We start from the raw sequence: 27589 nt of genomic DNA on the forward strand, positions 1-27589 counted from the left end.
CCCACACACATTTCTTTTGCCCTGCACTGAAATACTTGGCAGTACTTTTCATAGATGTACTGCAATAAGTAGTATGTCTCGCAGCAACCCCTGTGCCTTGGTGGTTTCCTAGTTCAGTGTCCTATATCCCTCCTGCAGGCTTGGGGGAGACCTGGGATCACAGAGGGAACAAAGAATATTAAGTGCTCAGGTTTATAGTAGCTTTTTAAGAGGGGCAAGGTTGGTTTGTTTACTTTGTTTTTGGTGTTTGTTTGTGGATTTATTTTCTGTTTAGTTTTGTTTGTTTGGGGTTTTTTTTGAGAAATAATAGAGGGACCATCTGAGGGTTCAGGTTTGTGGGGTTTTTGTTTGTTTTTGAGGAACTAGAAGACCGCAGCAGAGAAAAGCAGTTTCATCAAAAAAGCTAACGTAATTTTTTCCTCCCCCCTACTGAAAGAACTGCTCCTGGAGAAGTGATCCATCACACAAACAGGAAGTTTCTATTCACATCTCTTGCTCCACAAGAAACAGAGGTGTCATAACCACTCTCTCTTCTTAATTATCTTCTCTCCTAGACATGAGTGAACTCTTAAAGCATAGCAAACTTAGAGTTACAGCTTCAGAGAAGTTAGGGAAGTTTACACCCAACTTTTTTTTTTTTTTTTTTTTTTTTGGTCAGTAACCCTGGGGAAAGGCAACTAATTGAAGAACAGAATCCAAACAAAATCTCATAATCTACATAAGATCTCAGATCACACAGACAATAGTCTCAAAACACAATTCCTTTGAGACACCATTGTACATGACAATTAAACACAAGCACAGTAAATAGAGTGCAGCATATTACTGTAAACAAGGCAAGCAGATCTCCCTCAGCCACAGTCCAAAATAGAGGCAGCACTTACTTCAGTTCAGGACTAGAAAGAAGGCTGTTGCCACCCAAAGCTGCTCTACTCCAGCTTGCTTTCCCGTCTGGGGCAGGGCTGGGCTAAACCCTCTCCCTCTCCTCTCTTATTAGCTACCTGCCAGGTGGTTAGCTGGTTAGTGGTCCTTAGCAGAAACACCTGCTAGCCCAGCACAGCTTGTTAGCAGAAGGCAGGGATGGCTGGGATTTGAAGCAAAAGGATACAGTTAATGATTTTTTTAATAAACTTTGTTGTAATTCTAACTGTCCATGAGCTGTAATAGGCATTCTTATGTTATCCTTCTGGTTAAAACCAGCTGCATTCAGGCTCAATCAATACCTTTCTAGTATTCTAATAAACTGTTACACCATTTAATGAAAAAGCAATAACATGCAAATACCAGTTTTTCCAATTCCAATTCCAAGATACAGTATGAATGTGAATAAATTACATCAAATCACACTGACATAGGGAAGTATTTTGTGATTTATAAGTACCTACCTTATGTAAATTAATATCACACAATTCTGCAGCTTTGTGGATAGATGTCTTTTGTGTCATGTTATGAACACAGATATAATGCCTCAAAGGCTTCCAAATATGTGGGTGGGACTTGGAGAATACAAATGACATTAGAAACTAAAGGGTTTTATTTCATTAATATCCTAGTATGCTAGAATATGGTATCAGAGATTAGAATTTATGGATTAGAGATTCACTTCCACGGTCTTGTTAGAAAGGGTGTAAAAGAAACAGCAAACAAATAGTAGAGGAATAGCAAAGAGCAATGTATACCTTTGCATTTATTTTACTTAATCACCGTTCATTTTATTTTTAGTATAATGGTATTCATGATGAGTCATGTTGTGAGTGTAAATTTAAGAAATGTAATTGTGAATGGATTTGGTACTATCTGTTTATGATATTCAAAAATGCAGACACAATGCCACCGACAGAGAGACTGGGAAGGATTCTTCTCATGTTCGTGAAAGGAAAAACTTCAGATCCTGTATAAATTTAAACTCTGAACAAGTTCCTGAATTTGCTAAGTCATTAGGGTTATTTCTTCCTTCTCAGATGCATCATTTTGTGTATACTGCTTCTTTGTTGGCATCCAATTTGGAGGATCAGTTGGAGCTAAAACACTCCATAAAAATACTTAATACTTTTCTGTAAAAGGTGTGAATTTAGAAATCCAGAGTAATTAAGTTATAGAGTGACTCCAGTAGTTTTCTAAGATCATTTCTTCAACAATGGAAACCCAGGCCAAAACCCTAGTCAAACTCAAAGACAAAATTCTTGCAAATGCTAAGAAACTTTAACCTTTGCAGGGACTGCTTATTAACGAAATGAAAGATTAAATTAGTACATGAAGAGAGGATGCACATCTAAGAAGAGCATCAGAAAGTGGGGAAAAGACATTGCTGCCTCAAAGTTGTGATAACTTTTCGTTTTCCCTGGGGACAGACACTGTTTTTCTGCTTTGCATCAGAAAAAGTTCATTCAGCTACGGAAAAATTAACCAAAAAGGACTTGTACCTCTCACCTCTCAGTAACAGCTGCACCTTAATTTATGTGTGTGGAGATGAGGGACACAAAAAATATACTTGCCAGTGCCAAATTCTTGAATTAAACTGCAAGGAAGAAGGAGGGTTTGCCAGCATTTGAGAAGCAGGATCCTGTACATCACCCTCTGTATGGGGTGCACTCTCAGGTACCAAAAGCTCTTGGCTCCAATTAACTCCCAGAGGAGTCTGGTGGCTCAGCACCAAGCAAGGGATCTCAGTGCGTTTTCAGGATGAGGACATTTCCCCACTTGATAACAAACATTGCAGTGCCTCTTTATACTGATTCTATACACATAAATACAATCTGGTATATGTCGTCATTGACACATCAGACCAAAACTGGTCCTCTCTTGGCTGAGCATTATGCAACTTGGCTTCACTCGACCAGCAACACACCCTGAGATACAGATATAGGAAGGATATTTTCATCTGACTAGACTGTTAGTGAAACCAAATGCTATTCACTGCCACTCCCCTTTGTTGCTGGATTTATTTGGGGGATCATTTGTCCTGTAAACAAGAAAGAAATCCTGTGTTTGTTCTTGTCATTTGAAAATAATCCCAGAAGTTTTTAAAAGTTGATAGTATGTAATATAACGAATCCTGTCCTTTCACAGGAGCAGAACAAGGCTCTAGTGTTTTTTCTGTTACGAAGAAAAGAAAGCAAATGACGTTTCCTTCTCTTCTGTATGCACCTTTGGCCACGAGTCCAAATCTCTGGAAAAAGATAAAAAAAATCACATGTGATTATCAGATATATCAATTCTACTGATTTGGGGAGGCAATATGCAACCTACCACATCAAGAGGAACCCTCCCAATTACTTGGCTGCTGAATGTGAGGAAATCCCAGCCAAGCTGTTGCTGTGCACACAACAGAGTTGCTCCAAATATTTTCACTAAGTCCAGCATATCCAGGATGTGTCTGAACATGATACATGATCAGGTCAACAGTGCCACCCACTTGTGTTTGGATTAAAGTGACCTGAAGGCTCTGGGCCCCATGAGGCGCAGAAGGACACATTAATTGGCACAGTGTGTGTCCCTAACAGAGCCAATGCGTGGGATACACTGCACTTTCTGGTCACTGGTTTGCACTGGCATCCCTACACACTGTAACAGTTTCTCTGTGTGCTTTGCTGCTCATCAGGCTGTTTGTGGCATCTCGGTGTATCTCAACAAAACGATTCTTAACAAAAATCAGATTTTTGTAAGATTTCAAAACTCAGAAAATGGGTTGATTCATGGAAATGTTCTTTCAGATCAGTTCTACAGTGTTAGTCAGTAGAAAGGCATGTTCTGTCCAGAAGACTGATTCAGGATTACTTGAAGAAAGGCATTTCAAAGCAATCTAGCAGAAACTTCACTTTGGTCACCAGCACCTCAGTTCCCTTCATTCATCAGCAGAATAAATTCTCCTCGTGTTTTCACTGGATGATCCCAAACATCAGTACAAAAGGCAAGCTGCCTTAGGAAGCACAGTCTTGCAGGGACTCTGGAACAGGACATGCATGTCCCTTGTCCTGCTGTGACCCTGATTTAAATGCAAAGTCATAGATGGGGCTAATATGGTTACACTTCCTCTCTTGCAGTGAGACACAGTGGCTGGTACCTGGTATATCTATAACGTTAGAAAATGGTAACTTGATACAAAGGAGGCATGAGGAGGGGTCAGAACTTACTGCTCAGTAGCAGCAGTTCCTGGTCTAGGGGTACAGTTCCAGGTGATGTTAGGATGACAGCTCAGTGTCCCAGCTGCAGTGGAGACTATACAATGTCCCTATGTGACATGAAAGATGACACTGTCCACAGCACACAATTTTAACCATTAGACGTTTGTTATGAATACCTAGCAGCTGCAGCTGAGAATAGTTACTAGTGTGAAGGGTTTGCATTCCCTGTACAGACAGAGTAGAAGGGAGAGTCAGCAGCTGCTGAGGTTATTAGTCCTCAGCCCAAACTCTGCAAGCTTCTGACCTCACGTGTTTTCCCCAGACTTAGTGGCTCCACGAATGTGTAGCTGCAGAGGTGGTGGTGCATGTGCTCTGACAGGGAAGTGTGCTCACAGCTCCATGTTCAGCTCCTCAAAGTAGCTGAGTTTGTCCACTTCTAATTGATGCTTCTAACACTTAATTTACTCCACTTTCTCACTTGGGACTATTATGACTAATAAATTCCTCGTGTCATTTTTTTTAAATGATACTATTAGCAGCTATTTCCTTACATCCCTCTTGCTCAAGCCATCTTAATGAGGTAGGAAGTATGCTAAGCCCGAAGAGTCCACTACAGTATTTCAGCCTGGCAATAATATCAAAGATGACTGTTCCTGCAAGCTGGGAAGAGATGATTTTGGAAACTCATCCATGCTTATAACAAGTAGCACTTGACGAATTTTTCAGAGAAGCTGTTTCCATTTCTCTCTTCTGAGCAGAACTGGTATTAATAACTGGTTCCTGTCAGCTGGGAAGTCTTATGGTTGAGTTTTTGTGTTTACTTGACTTTGGACAAATATTGTCCTGAAAGAGAGGTGAAAAGCCTTGACACAGAGAAAACCCATGCACTTCCACATGGTGATGTTTGTGGTCATTTTATTGCATCTGGCATTGCCTTCTCTATGGATGCTCTGATTTGTGTGACAGTTCTTCATGAGCACCTCACTGGCTGACAGCACACAGCCAGCAGGACATAAGTGAAATAAATTTGATGTGTGCTGGTCAAAGAGAGGCTAAAATGGTTGTTTGTCATTTTAAGTGAACTGGGGCAACCAGGGTCAAGTTCAAAATAAATATGGCACAACCTTCCGTAAAGATGCTGAAGGTAGCACCTATTTTGTGGTTACTGGGTTTTCAAAAACCATTATAGACTGATTTCTGATTTTGTGATTTCTGCTTTTAACTGATGGTGTTCTTATGTAGCAATTGAATAGCCCAAGGGGTTCTTCTGTTAGTATCATCTCTGTTTTGGACATATTAGCTTCAGCCAGCTGTTTTTTAGCCAGTTTAAGGTAAGAGTTGATTATGGGAGAAGCTTCAAACTGATCTAGGACACCTCAGGAGACTTTTTAGGCCATAACCTTCAACTCACATAGGTTATGAACTGAAGTGCTTACTACCTGGAAAGAGAAGTAGACAAAATATCCTGAAATACAGATAATCCATGAGTAAAACTTACCAGTTCCTTCCAAAAACTTTGAATTATTTAGTTGAATGAAATGCTGGAAGCACAACAACTTAAAGTGAATTGAAACATTCAATCAAATATGTTTGTAAATTCTGAATTTGAAGTAAGTTTTAAACAAAATGTTTTTGACTACTCTGACAAGCACAGAATTATAGCTTCTTCCAATAGGTCTAAAGCCATTAGACATGCAGTATCTATAGCATAATAATGCAAAATAAAACACAGGTTATGCCTGGGATAACACTTCTCTCCACAGTGAATAGTTCATTAGGACTTGTTATGTTTCAATAACCTATACCCATTAATTCACTTAGACTTCACAGACTCTATACATAGATTGAATTTATGTAATTTGTGCTTGTAGCTATTTCTGTCAAGATGAAATTGGCAGATCCTTATGCTGTGATGAGCATTCTGTATTTCAAATGTCTGTCACCAGCTGGTCAAAGCCATCAGCTCTTCAAGGAACCGATCTGCCTCTGTTACTGGCTTGTGCACAAGGACATGATTTGTGGTTTGCAACACAAAACTCATGATAACCGTAGAAACAAAGCAGAGTGGGTTTTCCCCTACCTTTCTCTCTCAGTTAGTGGCAAGCCTGAAAGAGGACACATATCCTTATGTGTCCTTGAGGCCTCTCTGGGTGCAGTGACACTGCCCACTTCATTCAGCAAATATGGGGAAGGGTTGGGGTACAACATGCTGCAATGTGCTATGGCTCTGGGGCTGTATGACTACACAGTGCCTTTACCAGCAAGAAGGCTGCCTGTCTTAAGCTCATAGCCTCCATGGCTGGTGTGGTGACTGCTGGGAGACCCTCCATCTGCACCAGCGTTGAACCTGTCTCCAGGGCACCCCAGCATGTGAACTGAATCTGATCCCACCAAGGGATGGACTGCAGGACTCCAAGTAGAGATGCAGGGAAAATTTGCTAAAAGGAACCCCTCCAGCATATTAAATAACTCATATAAACAAACCCTAAGAGAAGCATGTCATGGTCTGTCTGAAAGTAGGCTTATAAAAGAAGACTACAAAAAAATAAGGAACTGGCACCTGACAGAAAAACAAAGTTTTATCAGGAGTTGTTAAAAAGACAAACATCTCTCAAGATAGATTTTATTCCTTAGCAATTTTTGGGAGCATGTGAATCCAGATTTGAATTCAGCCTGGAAGTAATCCTGTAATCATTTAATGATGAATAGTGCATGTTTTCAGATCAAAAGTCAACAGAATGTAGCATAAGTTTGTATTATTCCCCAAGAAATGCTGTGATCACTGAAGTAACTGCTTAAAGAAACTGCATGCATAAGAGAAAGTACTCATCATGATTATTTTTCCCGATAAAAGATTATTTCTGCTGAGGTTGGATCTTTTATCTGCTACCTTAGCCTATTTTCTCAAGCTCTATTTTCTTTATAGCCATCTGACATATTGCCTGCTTTCATATGTATGGAAAAGCCAACTGGTCATGCCCATTGATTGGCCTGGTTCTTCCTCAAACAAGTGCCTGTGCTGAAAGAACAGGATGAAGTTGATTATCCAGAATATGTGGAGTGGCACTTGGCCTTTAAATCCAAAAAGGCAGTCACAATGAGAACTGATCTTTCTGCGAGACTGGAAGCATACCTCTTCCTCTGGCTCTTAAACTGCTGGTGTGATCCTAAGCCAGATGTAAGTGCCATCCACAGAGAAGCCACCTGAGTGAAAAGCAGGTCAACAAGGTGAGTTACCTATTGTCACCTGTTCCAACCTTGACTGAGCCTCTAGCGCTCTTTACCACTGATGAGAAATGGGACTAATCATGTGAGATAAAAGCACCAAAGACGAAACAGAAGTTCAAATGCTTCTTTTTTACAATAGCTGGACACCACCGCCTATTTTTATGAAGTTTTTATTGATTCTCCTGCCACTATGTCATAACACTTTAAAATAACTTCTTAAGGGTAAACACTAACTTGTCACTGAGACAGTGAGGAGCCTTCACTGGATTTCAAAATCTATGGTTTATAGTTTGCCAGTCACCTGTATATCACTGGAAAGACTTATGTTACCATGGAAAGGGTGAAATAAGAAAAACTCCTGCATAGCAATGCTTCTTTAAGAAAAAACAACACACACATCTTTGTATGGTGACTCACTGTGGGGACCAGAGAAGCAAGGAGAGGTTAGAGTCCAAAACAACACAACAGTCTGCCTAACACTGGTGTCCTTGGGATAGCTATGCCCATCATTACTAGATTAACATGGTGCAGTAATTTAGCTTAGTCACAGAATTGCTTGACTATTCATCTGTTCGGTTGTGTATTTATAGGTTTATGCTTTAAAAAAATATCTATAGACACCACATGGACTGATTCCACCCAGGTGTCACCTTGTTATGCACATGGAAGTGCACTCAAGTCATGAACCTGCAAAGTTATCTGATTCTGTTTCCAAGCTGGCACCTAAGTCCCCTGTGATTTCTGATAGCTATGCAATTGCTAAGTCCACTATGCTTGGTTTTATTTTCAGTAAGAAATGGGTCCATTAGTTTCTGAATGTATTAGATAGTTTTCAGAAGTGTGCATTTCACTGGAGTGTCCTATGCCAAGTCTATGCAACAGTCCATCAATGCAAAACGTAAGGAAGACCGGCACTTCACTGCAAGTATGGAATGACTATGGGATTGCTTCAAAATTGCCCAGCCTTGGCATTTACAGGTAGCAGAGGTTACACCATTTTCCAGCTCTTAGTCTGAAGTTCAAAACTTTCCCTTTAATAGTCGTTTTGTTGTTTGTTTGGTTTTTTTAATACGAATGTGATATAGATGTCAATGAAACACTGTCACTCTGTGAAAGCCACTACCACATGTCCCTGCTGTTATTCTTTAACAATAACAAGAAAGAAAATATTTATCTTTTCCCCATATTCTGAAGGCTCCATTAATATAGGCAGCTGAGATCTGCTCAAGTAGCAAATAGTCATATTAATTAATGAACATGTGAAACAAAGTACAAAGAAAACATACCCTTGAAAAGATGATTCATGTGTTTGTGAGTGCCTGTAACTCCAAGAGAGACAAATGAGAGATGCACATACAAAAGGGAGAATACATTCACCATGCTGGATGGAAAAATGCCAGCCCAGAAGAGAGTGGAATGCATAGAGGGATTTCAAACGAGATTACAGATGCCCGTGGCAACTGCTCTCAATAAATTATAGTTAGATCAAAGAAAAATAGAATGCTTTGATAAGAGATTAGCAAGTGCCATTCTCACATGTACAGTTGTAATTAAAAAAATAAATAAACTACTTTTTAACCCCTTATAAAGTATTATGGTTTTTTTCTAGTTTTATTTATGAATGGCTTCTGGCACCCAGGGATAAAGGCAGCTTTTTCAATGTCTTCATTCTTTTACAACCAGCCACCAAATAAACACTATGCACGTTGCATGCAACCAAGAGTTCTGATACGGGACATAAGCTTGGAGAGGGGAATAGTGGTGTCAGTTTTCGAAAGACTAGGTGACAGGTTACAGCAAAATGGTGAAGAGAGAATCAGACAGCAAGCCTGCTGCTTTCCTTGAATTGCTGTCTAAGTACTTATCAACTTGTAATAAAGAAGAGCAAAATCAAATTTACTTTCATCTGTTTTCTAGAACCGTTGCTTGCCCTAGACCATAATGAACACATGCACGCTACTGCTTCAGCAGCTCAGTAAAAAAAAAGTAGTTCTTTGAAAAGTCAGTGGAAAATTGAGTAGTAAAAATCATAAGTTACTACAAACATGAATATACTTCCATCATCGTATAAGAAATGTGACGGTTACTTTTCTTTTTTTAATCTACAGCTAAGCATGGGAAGATGCATTCTGACTGTTCCCTTTCAGCATCAGAAAAGCAGGCAACCAAACGTGTTCTTCAGTAGCTCTGGGACTGTAGAAGTATTTGCAGGTGCTTGATGCTAACTTCAGAGTAGAAAGGAGAGGACTTCTCTGAATTCCAGAATTTTAATGCTGCAGCTGTCTAGAAATTCTTTCTTTGGAAAAATAATCCTCATATGACTATTCTTCATTTCTGAAAAAATTGTTCAGAGAGTAAAAGTCAAATCTGGCACTACAGCCTTATGATTTCATATCCAGGAATTGCTTCATCTACACATTTTCTATCCGAAGATAAAATCTGCCATTTTCTCCCACTAGTTCCTGGCTGTGCACATCAGAAGTAGAAAGTCCTTTGCACTTGCAAAGTGCATTTAGTAGTTGACTTGACTTTCTCAATCAACTGGCACTGACCATTCTAGTATTTTACCTGGAATTAATTCGATTGGTTCAACAGGCTAGAGGTCTGTTTCATAGATAGATGTGTTCCTGTGAATGATGCTGTAATGCCCTGAGACCTCATTCTGCCAAACATTAATTTCTGATGAGACAATGCTTTCATTCTCTCATCAGCAATTTATGGTTGATACAGATCGTGGTGCTCTTTGTCCCTTAAAAATCCCTAGTGAAAGCAACATTATTTCTGTCCTTATCAGCACTAACCTATACAATTTTCCATGAAATCTGAGGCATTAAGCTGAAGGAAGCATGGGTGCATGTGCTTGGGATTCATGTCTTCAAGTTCTACTAGAGCTGGTAGCCCAAATTCAATGTTTGAAGTCACTCTGTTTGTGCTTCTGGGACAGAGGCTGCACATGGCAGTAGCCTGCAAAAATTAAATGACCACTGTAGGACATAGCTTACACCAATAATGTTCCTATTGCTGGGTAGATGTTCAAAGCACATGGCAGTGCTTTATTATGGCCCTTTTCAAAATATATTTTTTCTCTTGTTGCTCATTTATTGGCCTTTGATCAAAGCAACAATTGTTGTATCTTCCATCTTTGCGGGTCTCTGGGTCACCTGGTAGGAATTTCTGATAAGAAGTGACAAACGTCACATACCTCTGAAGTGAATATTTTTTTTCCTCTCAAGACAGACAGAATATTTTTCTTTTGATTTCTATGCTCAATTACTAAGAGAAGAAATTGCAAGGAGAACCACAATTCATCTGTACCTGGCTACAAACTCAGCAGTCTATCATGCCAAGCAAGCATGATAGACTGTAAGAATTTGACTGTAATCATGAGTTTGACCTTTGACAATTAAGGCTCAAGAACACTGGAAAAGAGACAAAATGTTTTCCTACACCTATTTGGGCTAGAAATCAGACAAAGTTGATGTCAGTCTGAGATGTGCTATACCTCCTCACTTCAGGAAAGCTGGGAACCATGTGGAATTTAGACAAACATGCAATGCTTCAGCATTTCTCTTCCACTTTCTGCCAAAGCTAAGAATCGTAGACAGACTGTATGAAGAAAACAAAATAACTAGCTAAAACTGTGCTGTTTCACAAGTTGCAGTTTCTTGTCAAAGGTCTGGGTGATTTCTTATATCCTCCAGACCAGTTCTCCAACCTGTGCTGCTAAGCGGGAAAGCAATGCCCTTTCCTCTCCTTGTCATGCAATGTGATACAAAAGCAAAAGGTTACTCAACAGAATTGAACAGCCGCTTCCTTGAAATAAAGGGAACGCAGTGGTCTGAATCAGAGCATCAGCAAAGGCAGCGGCCTCTTCATTCCGTTCAGACTGGAACATCACTGAATGTATTCACTCCTGCGGTCACCTAGTGAGAATCCTTGGCTATCTGAAAAGCTGGGCATAGATAAATGAGAATGCCCTTCAGTGTTCCCTGTTGCTTGATTGTTTTTCTTGTATCCATCAGAAAGAGGAAAATATGTATCTGTTTTTACATTTCTTCACCATGAAACTCAGTGTTTCATTTGGATTAATGCTATCCTGATTCCTCAACCTTGATGCCCTGTGAGGAGGAAAAAAAAGGCTCTCATTGGCATTTCTTGCCTGTTACAGTTAGAACAGCCTACCCCTACACTGGCTTTGCCATACAGGTGATCTAAAAAGGATTGGGAAAAAAAGCAAAGCTCATAGAAAATTTCTTAGAGGGTGAGTTATGGACAAGCTTACTACAGCAAGAACTGGCTAGTCACAGCCTAGTCACATTTCTAGTTCTTTAATTTGGATAACAACAGATATTTTGGGGAAAGAGCCTAGCCCATGGTCTCCTTATCCAACTGGCTCTGGTGTGAAGATGCCTTTGCTAAGTGCAAATAGCTCTGAGGAAAATTTTTGGTATTTTCTCTTGTGAAATAACAACTTACTAAACATAGTGCCTGCAGATGAATACATTGCAGTTTGCAGGCCCAGAGAAACCAATTTAGATTATTCACTCCTCTTTCCTCCTTTTTCAAGCATTCCCTACATTTTCTCCTGAAATAAAACAGAATACAGAAATCCCACAGCAAAGTGTCATAACAGACTCCTGTAAAACGTCTCTGTGTTACAGAAGAGCACAAGGTTTTTTCCAGGTTCATCACTTGGCATAAATTTGCCTGTGATTATGATACTTTAGAGGAAAAGGTGGGTTTGGGGGTTTTTTTGCTTGGTTTTGTTTTAATTACTCTCTTCTCTAAAATTAAACTCAAATTGCATTTTTAGTATATGCACTGTACCTGTAACAAATTGATAAAAAAAGAAAAAAAAAATATTTCTCAATCTGTGTTTGCAGTCACAGAAATATTTACCCTCTAGCCCCATGAGGATGACCAGCATAATATGATGTAATGTAATTCCAAAGTTGCACCAGTGCTTTTCCACCCTCCCTGGTATTATGGCAATCAAAGGAGATATTTGTTAAAAATAGCTCGGATACAAATCCAATAATATCTCACTGCCAATGAAACCTCATCTCATGAAAGGGAGTGAAAAAGCTGTTCAGCAAATTTAATGTGAACTAGATTTATGCATTTACATTTTAATTGCTATGTGAATTCAAAGAAAAAAAAAAACAACACACACACACACACACACACACACAAAACCCCAAAAACGCCACCACACAACAAAACCACCACTACCAAAAAAACCCCACATAAAACGGTTGTTTTTTTTCCAGGTAAGTGATTTTCAAAATCTCCTCAACCTAGTTTCTAACGTTATAGAGGATATGTTTTCAATAAATAAGTGAGAGGCTGCTGTGCCTGAGTACATGTATTATGCTAGTGTTGGACATACTACTGTGTTGGTAAGAGATTACAAAAAACAATGAAAACATTCTCATATTTTTAAGCAAAATCCATCTGATTCTTTCTCTCCTTGATTTCCTGTGCTCCCTTTTATTCACAAGATGCAGGAACCTCCCTGAGGTAGAGCATCTGCTTAGGCTGCATCCAGAGATCTCACAGGCCAGCCAAGCAGAGAAGCTCCTTTTTGTTCTCCTTAGCTCCCAAGATATTTTGAATGGCTGAAAATGATGAAAGAGAACAACAGGCAGGCTGACCTGATTCAGTTCCAGGAAAACAGGGGGAAGAGTTAATAAAAGCTTTATCAAGAAAGAATCAGACACATTACATGCAACAAACACCAATCCATGTGGCTGGATGCAAAGCAGATCTTTTTAAACAAGTCTCTTTCCACAGGATGAAAGATCTGTTTGAGAGTAGCATTCATGTTAATGCAGTTTACTTGGGTCTTGACAAAGCATTTCATCTCATGGCATATGTTGGTATGATTAAAAAGCATGCATTATATGGAATTAAAAGGATGCACTTTGGAAGAACTAAAAGCTGGCTCACTGACAGATCGCAAAGTGGTGAGAGTAACGAGGGGAACTATTTCCAGCAGATTCCCACAAGGATCAGTTCCTGGTACATCATCGTTTAGTATTTTCATCACGTGTCCAAACAATGATGTAAAATCAGTCCCGAGATTGTCAGGGACTGCAGCATTTATTGTGTAAGAAACGGCTGGTGAACTGGACTTGTTCAGCCTGGAGAAGACAAGGTTTCAGGTAAACTAAGAGCAGCCTACAAGGAGGTTACCAAGAAAGGCTAGTTAGGCTCTTTACAGAGGTTTACAGGAAGAGAATGAGAAAACATGATCATAAATTGAACTGAATATAAGGAAAAAAAAAAAAAATCACGATGAGGATACCCAGGCATTGTATCAGGATGGCCAGGGATGTTATGAAATTTGTATCCTCGGAGGTTTTCAGGATCTGACTGGATGAAGCTCTGAGGAATGTTACCTGAATTCAAGTTTGACCTTATTTTGAGCAGAAACTTGGACTAGATGGCCTCCCAAGGTCCTCCCTGCTATCTCTTGTTATGACTGTAACTTGGTTGATTCTGCCTGGAGAGCTACTTGGGAATCCTGTTAGATAACCACTTCAACATGTGCTGTAATATAATGCTACAGGGAAAAGCAATGGTTGGATGACATTTGGCCACTGCTGGTAAGCAGCCCCACACAAAACTTGCTACTTTTCCAGAGTGGAATTCCCAAAATTGAAGCAGCCAGATGCAGGTTACCATCCCTCCTCAGCCCATGAAGTCTGGCACTGCTGCTCAGTGGAGTCCTCATGTGTCACCTGAACTGCTACTTTTCCGATGTAAATGGAGACAAGGACAGCTAGGACCTGAATTTTTTCTGCATAAACAAGGAAAAGTCCTGCACATGCTATGCAGCATTTCAGAGGGGTGTTTGTATCTCCCAAAACTATAGCATCCACTTACAAGTACACAGCAAAAAGGTACTGCAGTACTCTGGTGATAGGGAGCACCTAGAAGCTTTCAGAAAAAGATAAAGCAAGATTCAATAACTGAAGGTTTTAAGTTAGACAGTGTGAAATTAAAAATAAGAATTAAGTTTTAAAATGTCACAGCTTCTCTGGAGGGAAGCTGAATTCTCCCTTGCTGCCAATCAAAAGCACTGGCTACGCTTTACTGCAGAGCAGCTGGCTGACGTAGGCACCTGTTGGATCATGACTTAAGTGACCAAGATTTGTAGGCATGCTCTTATTGTAAGGATAATAACTTCTGCAGTTCTCTACTTTAAGCACTTTTCCTTTCTTGATTGACTTGGAGGTGTTCTGAAGTATTTATGAATGGCAGAAACCTTTTAGACAACTCCATATTGATACAGAAAAGCCTTTTTGCAGCAGCTGAGGGAATATCGTACTTCCTTGACCACACAAAAATGTAGTCAAAGGTTACATGAACAGAGCATCAACACAGGTGTGCTGGAGCAGCAGAACCTTTACCCGCATTGCTGACTAGGAAAGCCAAGCAGTCAGTAGATAAACACATTTGACCATAGATAACAACCCTTCTGGCGTGTTTTGTTGCATTTGCTTGTTGACTGAAACCCACTAAGATGAATTAGCCAGATTCACATGTCATATAAATGCCATCATGATAAAGCTCAAGGCCTCAGATGAATTCAAATCCCTTGTTTAAAAAAAAAAAATTAAAAAAAATCACAGGGGGTTATTTTATTATTATTTATTTTTAATTTGTCTTTTAATTTTCCTTTCCTTTCCTTTCCTTTCCTTTCCTTTCCTTTCCTTTCCTTTCCTTTCCTTTCCTTTCCTTTCCTTTCCTTTCCTTTCCTTTCCTTTCCTTTCCTTTCCTTTCCTTTCCTTTCCTTTCCTTTCCTTTCCTTTCCTTTCGAAATCCCCAACCCTAACATCATTTGAGGAGGGGTTTTTTAAGCCCTGCAGTACATGGTGCAACCATAGACTCATTGCTGGCTTGGCTTTTGACATCAGAGGACTGACTGTGCTGGCCAGGCCAGCAACCTGCTAGACTCTCGCTTGTTTCTTTCATAACGACAGATCTGAAGAAGCAGAATTTATAGCCCCATGCTTTAATTTAATAATTTTTCATCTTCTTATTTTGTACTTAAAACTAACTTTAGATTCTCAGGTTTGTTCATTTGCTTTCCTAAGGAAAGAATACATCTCTCTTTAGTAGCTTTGTACACAAAAATATACAATGATAAGAAGTCTCCAAGTTGTTTTAAACAGATGATGTAGCAATTCCCCAATCACTTTAGAAAAAGCAGCTAGACATATGTATCACTATGTTGAAAAAGTCAGAGCGTGAGTGGTATAATTTGCATATTAATGTTAACTTATATCCAAACTGCTTTTGGATAATAACGGAGTGTATGGTAGACAAATGAAAGTGTTTCCTGCCTTTTATGGAAAACAAACACCTAAAAAAGCATGGTGGATGCTCATACATACTGAGAAATAAACAAGCTAAACACACCAACAGCTCACTAATCCAGCTGGAGTAAACTATGGGTTTCTGCTTCTGAGGTGTACCTTGGGTATGAAGTTCTCCTTGACTGCATACACATGGAACATAGTTTGCTGGATTAATACCATTTTTGGTGCAAACCCACTCCCCAGCAACTGATTTTTTCCATACCTTTGCTTATTTAGCAGCAGGAGATGGACAGAGACAGCCAGGCACAGCGGCATTCCAAAGGGCAACATCTTCAGATGCAAGGACACAGCCAAGGGCAGAATGCTGGAAAATGTAAGATAGCCATGTACAGCAATGACGGCATTGAAAACATGATGGTAATACGCTTGACAGGAGGTGGCAATATAATCTGTATCACACATAATGCTTTCACTCTACCATTAACCTCTCTAAAATATTAATTACAAAAATTCTTTACACTACTCAGACAAATTCTCTTCCGATAGCAGGGAACAGGGTGTGCCATATAGTTTTCTCTTTGTCATGCTGAGTCTACTGCCTTTTTGTGGTTTTGTCTGTAAAGTTTTTTTTGTGACAATATCTGATTGCCTTACACCTTGCAGATCATTGCTCTGCCCTTATCCTTTGTGGAGCGGCAAGAGTTTTTCAGATTCCAGTTACACATCTCCCACTGACCATCTGCTATTTCCACCTTAACGAGAAATCACTTGTTGAAAGGTGATTAAGTGGTTACAGTCCAGCACAAGGTTGCAAGCTCATTATACTACTTCCTCCTTCAATATTAAGCAATAGCAATAAGCATCCGGCTCAGAGTCTTACCTGATACCAATCAGTGCATTTCTACTATTTCAATAGTGCTACCTTAGTTTACATGACTTTTAGCTTAAAAACATTTATTATGAGGTTAATTTAGACTCCAGTCTTTGATTAAAGTGGGTTTCTGTGTGCCACCATTTTTACACAGAAACTTGGAATAATCAAGGAAGATTTTTTTCTGTTCTTTATTATTCTTCGAGTCATCAGGGACAGGATATTTTAAAGATAATTAATGACTGCAGCTGGGGGTTTCTGGTAGCACTCATGATGAGAGAAGTGGGTTTGTGCTTCCCCGTAGAACACTGAGGTTTACTGTAAAGATACTCTGGGCTCTGGACTTACATGCAATTTGCAAAGAAAGATCTATCCACTTAAACCATTCACTTTAGGTTTTGCTGAGCCAGTTTCATATTTCAGACTGAAAAGAAAAAACAAAAGTAAGCTTCAAATACAATGGGGCTGGAGGTAGTTTGCAGTTCTTAAAGCAAAACCTTTTGTTCTTAAAGCAAACTGCTAACAAGCCCTAAATTTCTCTTCCCGCACCAGTTCTCCACCGTGATCTGTTTCCAGTAAACCAGCGGTTAGGACTGTTAGGACTGTGCATTTCAAGACAATCTCCCAAACAAGTATCACAGAATGAAACAGACAAGATAAGCTGTTTTAGCACATTTCTAAGCAAGAAAAAGCCAAACTGAGCTGCCTCTCCTAAGTCTTGTATGTCTCTCAAAGAGACATATAGCAGGAGTACAAAACTGCTGCGAAAAAAAGGTGAGCAGTGTGATTCAGGACATTCCACTCTGGAGGAATGATAGCCTGGCTGTACTTAGGTTTGGAAAAAAATGTTCTGAAAGGTTCTCTTGCTGCCACATACTCTATTTTAGTTCTGGGGCTCATCCTGTAATGTCATATATATTCTGAGTAGTAAAGGAACCACCTGATGTCCAGCTTCATTTCAGGGAAAGGGAGGGCATAGGTATGATGGGCACTAGAAAACAAGTTTGGATGTACTCAGATTACTGGGAGAGAGTTCAGAACAGAGACACCTTGAAAGGTCAGTGACAGGAACGCAGCATGCTAATGATGCTAATGATATAAACAACACTCAAGATAGTTAGGTCTTGATTTGGTGAAGCATTTATGTACATGCTGTACTTGAAGCACCTGAGCAGTTGTATTCACTTCAGCCAGGTGACCTGGCTGCCTATATCCAGGCTTATACCTCACCAGACAGGAGCCCCAAGCATCACAGATTGACAGAAATGATTTTTCTTGGCATTTATCCACACTATAAATGTAACGATGAGTGCATCTTCCTTTCACAAAATTGTCTTCTGCTGGTGTTCATTCTCCTGCTTCCGGGCTACTCTGAATCACAGCATAAGAAAAGCTTTTCCAAAGGACCCTTAACACCTTTTAGCCAAAACACACGCATCATCTGTATATATCTGTCTGTATCCCATCTTATCTCCAAAATGGAACAAATCACTTCCGTGCCCCTGTTCTTTCAGACCCAAAAGGAAAATATTATCTGAGAAAACAGTGTTAGTTTTACTCTTTTTTTTTGGCATTATAGGACATAATTTATTTTTCTGTTTATAATCACTAACAAAGTCACAGAAAAATGCAAAGCTTGCCATTTTGAGATCTTACACTGATTGTAACTTACTATGTCATAGGCCCTTTTAGCACCAGAGACATCATTCTGGTTTAGTAATCCCTTCAGAAAATTCCTTCCAACAAATATAGAAGACTGTCATCATGATGAGGAAGATCCTTTCCCCTAAAACTGCTTATCATCCAAGAATAAATAGCAAAGAAAAGAATGGCTTTCCGAGATTTAAGGGATCACCATCCATTTATCAGGAAGATATTAGTACAAGTATCATACATAAGCCACTTACCCTTTCCAGTGTCTTACAGTCATCTGAATGTCAGTTAAAAAAAAATAAATAAAAAAAGAAGATGAAGTTATAATGCTATATCAACACACAGCTGTCCTAGTGGGCACTGGGAACACCGAATGACTCGCATTGCTGAGCCCTGCAGTCATTGCTGAAGGAATGATGAGCTCACATTTCATTCTGATTCACATACTGTGGTGAGACTGTGAGGCTCACCCTTCCGCGCCCCGCTGACGCCCTCCTCCCGGCCCCGACACCAGATCTGGCTTGTTAACATGTCTGGAATGAGCGTGAGCCCACCTCTCAGCTGGCAGGGCCAGGGGCCATACTTGGATTCCCAGGTTGGAAGATTATCTCATTCAAGCACAGTTCTCCCACAGATATATAAGCAAAGCCAGCGTGGTGGTCCCTGCAGAGCTGGCTTCAGCACTTGGGAGTTTCAGCCATACAGGAGTGCAGCCTTCAAACACCAGCAAATATGATGATGATGAAAGTAGAAGACCTGGTAGGTACAACCTTCTTTAATTTATTCAAAATTACTTTTCTTTCTAGACTGTCATTATACCAGGCAGAGAGAGAAAACCTTTGTGGACCATCAAGATGATTTAGCAGGTTACCAGCCCTGCTGTGCTCTAGGTGTAAAACATGTACTGTATGTTATCCTATTATATTCTCACTTTAACTTTTCCTTGGAAAGTGGGCTCACCACTGATATAACTACATAGCTGTTTGGAGTTTGCATCAGAACATAGTTCATGAGGAAGAAGATACTGACCAAAATTTAGCTATGTATTTTCCTTTGACCTTGATTTTAGTTGGTTTTTTTTAGAAGCTATTAATTTCATGATCACACTGAGTAATTCCAATCCAGTAAGGAACTGGGAGGAGGTATCAATACAGAGAAACCTAAGCATTTTCCAAATCTAAACTAACAGTTTAGTAATAAGTATTCTTTTCTAATAATAAACTAACAGTTCCTACATGTCCTGCTGTACATGACATAACAAGTCACTGAAAATTAATGTCTAAACCAGACCACAAGTCATGGAACATTCCACTGTAGGGTTCAGACTACGAATGCCTGATTTCATCAATAAACTGGGAAAATGGGAATGATCCAGTAAAACACTAGAACATCATACAGAAACCACTTTTCTTCCCTGATGGCTTTGTTAAGATGCAAATGCCATACAGCCTAACTAGTTAATGCTGCCTTAAATTATTTGGCAAGGCCCTGACAGTTTCTCTAGTGTTAAACTCTATAACAAACACAATTTTACAAGGTGATTGAATGGAAAGGCAGTCTAGGACACTTTAATTTACTGAACCACTCTCAAAATACACAACAGCCTCTACTAAATTTGACATATTTTCTCTTTGTACACACTTAATCCAACTTCAGAAATGTTTCCAAAAGCTATTGAAAGTTCTGCTACTGCACAGCATCATGCAGCTTCTGCACAGGAACTACCTTACGCTATTTTGCTGAATGCTATAAATGGGGACTTTGGTACTGACAATGATGAGTAAAACCAGCCTTGAAATTACTCAGCAACCTGATTTAACTGCCTTGGATGTGTTTCAATAAAACTGTAAGGTCTCAAGGGAGAAAGCCTCTCCTCCCACTCTACCTGCTCTGTTCCCTTGCTCAACACTTGCAGGGTGCTGGTGGCTGGTCAGGGTGACTTTCCACCACCACCTTTTACAGCCTTCCCATGGGTCTCACACATGCAGGCGAGTGAACAAACAACAAAATCCCAAGCGAAGAAAAGATATGCTCTTCCCAACTCACTGACTTTTGTCAGTACAGCAGAACCTTAGCCTCAAGGAGAGAGTCAGATCATGAGTTGGCTTCAAGGATCTTGACCCAAGACCTGGAGAATCCAAGGGGGGTTGCTGTGTGGATGCAGAGGATCCGCCTGTGAGATGGCTCTAGGCATTCGCATACATAGTTAATTCAGACACAGGCTGCATGAGGTCTGCACTCTGTCTGTCACACACTCCTGGGGCAGGACAGGAATGACATGTAATTAGCCCCTGGGTAATCCATATTCCCAGGGTTGGCTGCTGCTGCCTATATTATATCATGTTTGCTTTTACAGGTGACTGGGAAGAAGGTGGATGATAAAGAGACTAGCAGTTTTCTCCCTGAGGACTTCAAAAATGGAGAGTATGAAGCTGCTGTAAGATTAGAGAAGCAGGAGGACCTAAAGACCGTCCCTGAACACTCACTGAATCGAGGTGAACTGGCTTACGAGAAGGAGAAAAAAATAGAAGCAGAGGTAGGCTCTTGGGGTTTGTGCTTGGTTTTTTTATCGTCCTGTGTGCACTTTCTGCTGCAGCCCCCGAAGTTTTGCCTAAGTTAGAAATACATGCGTGGTGAGCTAGATAAACTCTTGGGAGATTACCACCAGAGGAAGTTGGTCTAAAGTCCATTGAAGGCCATGGAGATCTGCTGGCTCCTGTAGCCTATGGGTGCAGGCAGTAATGCTGTGAAGCAGAACCCAAAACTCCCCCCATAATGTTTGACCGAATCCCCAGGGGCTCCTTCCTGCCCAAAGTCACCTGCTGTTAGCTGATGGTAAGGGGGCAGCAATCAGAACCAGTAAGTCTCCTTCAGCTTGCACAGCTAATGACTGCCACCAAATATAACTACCCCAAGGAAGATGTAAGAGTGCATTTCTGAAGCCAGAAGCCTTAGCTACCATGAAAGTGCTCTTTTTATGAAAACAATACATTATACTTACTAGCACATTTGAGAAAAACAGTTACAAATGAAAGTAATACTGGTCTACAGAAAAGAACCATTTTGTATTCCTGGAGCATGACAATACTCTCACTGTCCCTAAGAACCGACTTTTTTTTTTTTCACCCCCTAAAATACAGTAGCTGTAACATCTTAAATTCTTTGGTGAATAAGCAACCATCTGGCCTAAAAGTTTAAAGCATTTGGGGAATGAAAAAGTTTAACTAGCAGGAGGCATAAGACTTTGTTCTGAAAAAAAGAAGGGTGGGAAAGTGAGCCTCAGAAGTATTAAAATAAACACTACTGACCTTCACCTTCAACAGAGACATCATTACTCACTATGGAAGTTTTCTGAGTTCCTCCAAAACAGGGTCCTAAAAGCTTGTTGGGCTTCCAGTTGATCCACAGTCCACCTGGCCAACATAATTATTTTCCATTAGGTCAATGATCTATTGATCAAACCCTAAATGCAGAGAATGATAAAAAGAAGATGTGGAAATAACCTGATTAAGAATTCAGTTGAAAAAAAATGCATACCATATGGCAGGGTCTCACTAATGTATTTACCCTTAATGATACCGTGGGACATAATCTGACATCTGTATTCACCCTGAGTTACCCCTTGTTTGTGAATCCCCTGTCTGAAGTCAAGGACATCTCATGGTACCTGGGATCTCAGTTCAGGCAACACATTTGCTCTTCATGTTACCAGTGCCCCATGCTGACTTCATGCAAGGATGCTTTTTACAAGCAGGCTTCAAGAAGTGTTAAACATTTATTGAACTGCCCCTCCAAGGATACTGGGGACATTCTTTGTAGCTTACCAAAACGTAACCTTTGCTGACTGAAATGCTAAGAGTGGTATAAAACTTGCTTTTCACTTTAGGGTATATTTTTCATCAAAGAGGATTAAGTTGCAATAAATCAGGGGCTACATCATAAAACTGGTTGAAGAAAAAACATTTGGTGGAAGTCAAGTAAAAGTGCAGGGGCTTCCCAGCTCCTATAATATACACATGAGATTTCTTAAATTGTTGGGCCAGAAAGGATTGCAGTGCTGTTCTGGCCTGTGGCCTAACACAGACCAAAAATTCATGCTATATATCCCAAAACATACAGCTGAAGCAGCAGCTAAGAAGAGGTTCAATGGCGTATGAAAAACTATGAGTGATGTAGAATTTCTCACACACTTAATAACTTATTCTAATGGCCAATTAGCCCTAGGCTGTTTTGTTTTTTTTTTCAAAAGAAGACAACTTACTTCAAATTTCATCTGGTCTTAACTGAGTTTGGCTGAATAATAGCACACACTCTCCTGTCACTCCAAAGGGGAGAGGTGGTCACACTCAGCTCAACTTGCTGGCTTCCCTGATTTGTTTCAGCTGAAGAAAAAGAAATTAGAGCAGAGGTCAAAACTTGAAAACTTGGAGGATCTTGAAAAAATAATTCAGTTGAAGAAGAAGAAAAAATGCAAGAAAGTGAAAGCTCCCATTGTAAAGGAACCTGAACCAGAAGTTATTGTAAGTCACTTCAAAGTACCTTCTTCTTGGAAAATATCGATGGGGTTTTGTGCCACACATATTTATGCTCTGTGTATTTCTTTCCATCAGACAGGACCAGTGGATATACCCACATTCTTTAGAGCTGCACTGGAGAATAAGCTGCAAGTAATTGAAAAATACCTGTCAGACAAAGGGGATCCAAATGTCTGTGATCAGGTACAATCTTCCTTCTTACTACAAGGCCTGCTACAGATGAGAGGTTATTACAGAGCAAAAATAACATTTACTACTAGGTTTTGTAGCTTCCACACTTTTGAGGAGAAAAAAGGGTAGGGGGAGTAAATAAACACCATAAGTTTTGTATACTAAGTTTTCCAGTCATAATGGGGCCATTGGGACTTTTCAAAGTAATATTACTTTGAAAGAAGCTTTATATTTAAAAGCAAACTGTTGGTCACCAGGAGACCCTGATTTTCTGTAGCAGGTGGTCTTCCAACACTACAGATGAACAGGCAAGAAATTTGTCTGCAGAACGACAAAGAAAGTAATGCTGCCTGCCCTCCCCTCCATAATGCATAAGCATTTACAAAATGCAGCTAGCATGTTGGATGGTGGAAATCAACAGGCATAATTTTAAATTTGAATGCCATACTGCAGATATTTCTCACACCCTTTAAAATGCTGGGTAGGCAGCTCTCATCTCACAGGATGCTATTAAAACTTAGCAGATTTCAGGTCTCAATCGTATTAGCTCTTGAAAATGAACCAGCATAAAGTATGTATTTGCCATCATCCTAGGGAGGAGGGGAGAAAAGATTTAAAGAATTTTTTTTGTGCCACATTTAATATCTGACTTCATACTGTTGCAATTTGCAGTACAAACGCACTGCATTGCACAGGGCGTGCTCTGAAGGACATCTAGAGGTGGTGAAAAAGTTGGTGGAAGCTGGAGCCCAGCTTGAACAGAAAGACATGGTATGTACAACAACTTACACTTCTTTAAAATAATTGCTCATTGTTTCATAAATGCCAAGAGAAGCACTTGTAGAAGTGCTTCTTATAGAAGAGGACTCTTGCAACGTCTTGTAAGTTTACCCTTAAAATGACATTTTTGAGGAGAGGTTTCAGGAGGGGGTGTCTGCCTCCTTTTGCCAAAGTGGAAAATGCAGGAAAGGGAGGAACATGTTGGCCAGCAGACTACCACAAACATCTCCTAGCATAGGGAAAGGGAGCTGAGGTCAGGCTGCTGCTCCAACCTGCTGGCAGGTGTTGGAGATACCACTGTCCCATGCCTGTATCCAGGGCGCAGGATAACGCGTACATTCTCCACCAGGATTTCAAGGCTGCTCTCAGAAGAGACCCCTGGCTCCTCTGGAATGCCGGCTACACAGGTAGCTGAGGTTCAACTGCTTCTACAGCTGGTTTTGTTGCTTCTCCACTCCCAGCTATTTATCCCTCTGCTAAACAGCTGGAAACAGCCAGCCTTGCTCCCCCTTGCTTAACCCAGCAGTGCTCATGGCTAGTGTAAGAAACAGGAGGAACAACAGGTAGAGCATTCCACCCCTCCTGGCAGAGCTGAGTGGAGAGAAAGTGAATCCTGGAGGGAAGAAGGATTCTAATTCACTTTGTGGACCTACATAAGTTTTTATTTTTTAAAAAGAGAACTGTTCTTTCCCTTGAACTCCATGTTCTATGCATTTTACAAGCCAAAAGGCATCAAATAAAAAATATTAACTAGCACATACAAGCCAGAAAAAAAAAAAAAAACAAACAACAACATACCCAGCTAATGATAACTTCTATGTTCACAGAATAGACAAAACACATCCTCTCTCACAGCGGTGTTGCCAAGATCTCAGTCTTTAAGAGAAATATGCAGTGAGTGTGAAGAGTGAGAAACTCACAGTACTAAAGAAATTAGGGCAAAATAAGAAAAGCTGTTACTAGAAGCAACTCAGTGATCACAGTGAAGTGCTTTAGGTTAAATTGCATGAAAATTATTTTGGATTAATTTAGAAATTTGATCAGAATGATTTAACTTTAAAAAAATATAATGATGAATTAAATTACTTTCCTTTTGTTTCTCCTGCTGCAGCTTGAATCTACAGCCCTGCACTGGGCTTGTCGAGGGGGGAACCTGGATGTTGTGAAATTCCTACTGGACAAAGGAATAAACAGAAATGCAAGAGACAAGGTATGTTCTTCTGGGACTTTGCAGCTTTTTAAATTGTAGATGCAAAGCTGACCCTTACTCCAAGTAGATAATTTTTGTTGGCCGTTCTTCAAGCGGTCTCTACCTGTTCCATTCCACTGACTGCCTGCTCCTCCTGCCCCTCAGCTGCTCAGCACCCCTTTGCACGTGGCTGTGAGGACGGGTCAGTACGACTGTGGGGAGCACCTCATCGCCTGTGAAGCAGATCTCAATGCCAGAGACAGAGTGAGTACCAACAACTTCTTATCTGTGAGCTATCAGGGAACATCAAGCTGCTCTCTGCCTTGACAGTTCCACTTACCTGTAATGATCCCTGGCTACGCGGTTGAGTCTGCACTGCGGCGCTGGGCCAGTGGGACTGACACTGTGGTCCATGTCTCCTGCCCCCAGGAAGGCGACACACCGCTGCATGATGCTGTCAGGCTGAACCGCTACAAAATGATCAGGCTGCTGATTCTGTATGGAGCTGATCTAACTATGAAGAACTGCGTAAGTAATAGCAAAACCAAAAAAGCAGTAATTCAAAACATTTTAGAATATGTTTCCCTTCAGAGCAGTTTCATGGGTTTCAAGGCCAGGAGAGGCTATTGTGAACAGACTTAATTAGATGACTTCTTAGTTAATTAACGCAGAGCTGACACAGCAAAAGTGTAACTTGGGGGAGGTCAGGGAGGACAAACCCATGCCTCTTCTAAAATCGGAACCTATCAGCTGGAACTTAAAACATCACATCTTTTTGCAGTTTATTTTAATTACACATACTATTTATTGAAAAGATAAAACATACAGACACTTGCTCTCTGCACAATGCCTGGGATTCAACCACCACTGAGACAACAAAGACATTCACTTGTCAGAGAAATCTCCTTTCTGGTAAGCCTGCAGCTGAGGGCGAGCCCAAGCACTACATCTGGATGACTGGCTGTTAACCAGACTGTTGGGCAATAAATCCCCTTGGCTCAGTGGAGTTCCAATTTAAGAAGCCCCACACCTGACTCTTTGCTCATAGCCACTGCAGCAGCAGCAGATGCATTGCTGGAGCTCTGCAGCCACTTGTTAAAACACAGCACATTGCAGACCCTTTCTCCCAAACCAAGTAGCAGTGGAATGGACAGTGGGCTTTACCAATGCCAGTCAATGCTTTTGATTGGCAATCAATCAAAACTTAAGGGGGCAAGGAAGAAACCAGTCACTGCAGGACTTTGCACTCCCTACTCCCTGCCCACACTCTCCAAAGCAGGGCACTCCCAGCATCACCCCTCACCAGGGTAAGGAAACTATGAAAAGCACAGCCCTGAAGGCCAAAGACTTACTCTCTCAGGCTTTGTCTGCACACAGAAGTTGCTTCTGTTTAATTTACATGTGGTTTATAACCTAATTAAACCAGTACAAACTCTTATCTGAATTCACCATCAAACAGAAGAGTGCCTTATTGAGGTTTCATCTAAAAGTATTCCTCGTCAGTTTAAACTAGATCAAAAGAAACACCTGCATGGTCTGCTAGTCACACTATTTGCTAATATGGCTTAGAACCACTGAAACACAGGGAGATTTCATCATGAGTCTGAACAGCACTGGGACTAGACCTGTAGAGCAAAAGGACTCAGATGTCAGGGAGAAGAGAGTCTGACCTTGTGCCTGCAGAAGGGTCTCACATCAGACAGACAGATACACTGTATAAATATCTAGGGAAGAACAAAGGACTCAGAAATCACTGGCTGAAATTAACTCTTGCTTCCTCTGCTTTTTTAACCAGCAAGGGAAAACCCCTATGGATCTTGTTCTTCAGTGGCAGAATGGCACCAAAGAGATATTCAACAGCCTGAAAGACAAATCCTATAAGAGTGTCCATCTAGGCAAGCTCTGAAGCGAGAAACCAGACTGCTATCTTTTTGCTGCTTTTAAATGCTTCAAGTGAATCTGGAGGAATATAGTCCTGAACATAGTATTTTTAGTGAAAATATTTATGGTACTGGATTATTTGAAGTACCTTCACTGAAAACTGCAAAACAAACATGCAAAGAAATTACCTTAAAAGGCAGATTGAGTGTTAAAGTTCCACTGGTCCTAAGATGACTTTATTTATTACTATTTATTATTTATTTATTTAAAAAGTAATTTTTAATTATTCTCAGTATTATCATAGCTTTTTTGATAGAGCTTTACATCCTAATGCAATCTCTGCCAGCAACATAAATCTTTTTGTCTTAAATGGCAGTGTTTCCAACTACATTAGCAACTTCCCTCAAGCCTTCTAATAGCTCTAAATAGCAAATACTTGCAACTGTTGCCTCATCTCAGCCAAATTCTCACTATTAAAAGAATATGTTAAATGAGTGGTGATACGTGAAGAGCAATGAAAGTGTACTGAGGTGCCAAGTGGATTTGAAGAAGTAGTTGAGTAATGGGGTTTACATGGGGTTTGGCAATTGTGGTTGACAAAGAGCTCAAGGACAGAGCTCCAACCACCACGTAGCTGTTTGGACTGTGGGATTCAGGTGCAATGTTATGAAGGTGAGAGGAGACTATCAGGAATGTGAATTTTTTTAAGATGGACTACTGTGAAGTCTGATAATTGAAGCAAATTATGTATATTTGTAAATTTGTACTGCTTTTTCTGTACATTTTGTACTGATCTATTTCAGATTAAATAAACAGACTGGTTCTTTTTA

The 27589-nt window shown here is 40.3% G+C and overlaps 1 protein-coding gene and 1 long non-coding RNA gene across 2 annotated transcripts; one reads left to right on the top strand and one right to left on the bottom strand.

Moving 5' to 3' along the window:
• Nucleotides 1-2364: 2364 nt before the first annotated feature.
• On the bottom strand, nt 2365-16972 carry LOC309440043. The gene is made up of 3 exons (XR_014184107.1): nt 16899-16972; nt 15942-16043; nt 2365-3169 (listed from the first exon to the last, which is right to left on the bottom strand). It is a non-coding gene; the product is annotated as an uncharacterized lncRNA (long non-coding RNA).
• A 1860-nt stretch (nt 16973-18832) lies between these two features.
• Nucleotides 18833-27589, top strand: ANKRD1 (ankyrin repeat domain 1). The gene is made up of 9 exons (XM_082054474.1): nt 18833-18962; nt 20560-20739; nt 22586-22723; nt 22814-22921; nt 23582-23680; nt 24801-24899; nt 25044-25142; nt 25308-25406; nt 26674-27589. Exons 1-9 carry the CDS (start codon nt 18936-18938, stop codon nt 26782-26784), a joined length of 960 nt encoding a protein of 319 aa, XP_081910600.1. The 5' UTR covers nt 18833-18935; the 3' UTR covers nt 26785-27589.

This window comes from Streptopelia decaocto (genome assembly GCF_964273445.1).
Source record: "Streptopelia decaocto genome assembly, chromosome: 5".
Taxonomy (NCBI): domain Eukaryota; kingdom Metazoa; phylum Chordata; class Aves; order Columbiformes; family Columbidae; genus Streptopelia; species Streptopelia decaocto.

Excerpts from the sequence above, each read along its gene's own strand:
- ANKRD1 (XM_082054474.1), top strand. The coding sequence starts at position 18,936 with ATGATGATGATGAAAGTAGAAGACCTG. Across the intron at positions 22,922-23,581 it reads ATCCAAATGTCTGTGATCAG|TACAAACGCACTGCATTGCA; the intron begins GTACAATCTTCC and ends TGCAATTTGCAG. Across the intron at positions 25,407-26,673 it reads ATCTAACTATGAAGAACTGC|CAAGGGAAAACCCCTATGGA; the intron begins GTAAGTAATAGC and ends TTTTTTAACCAG.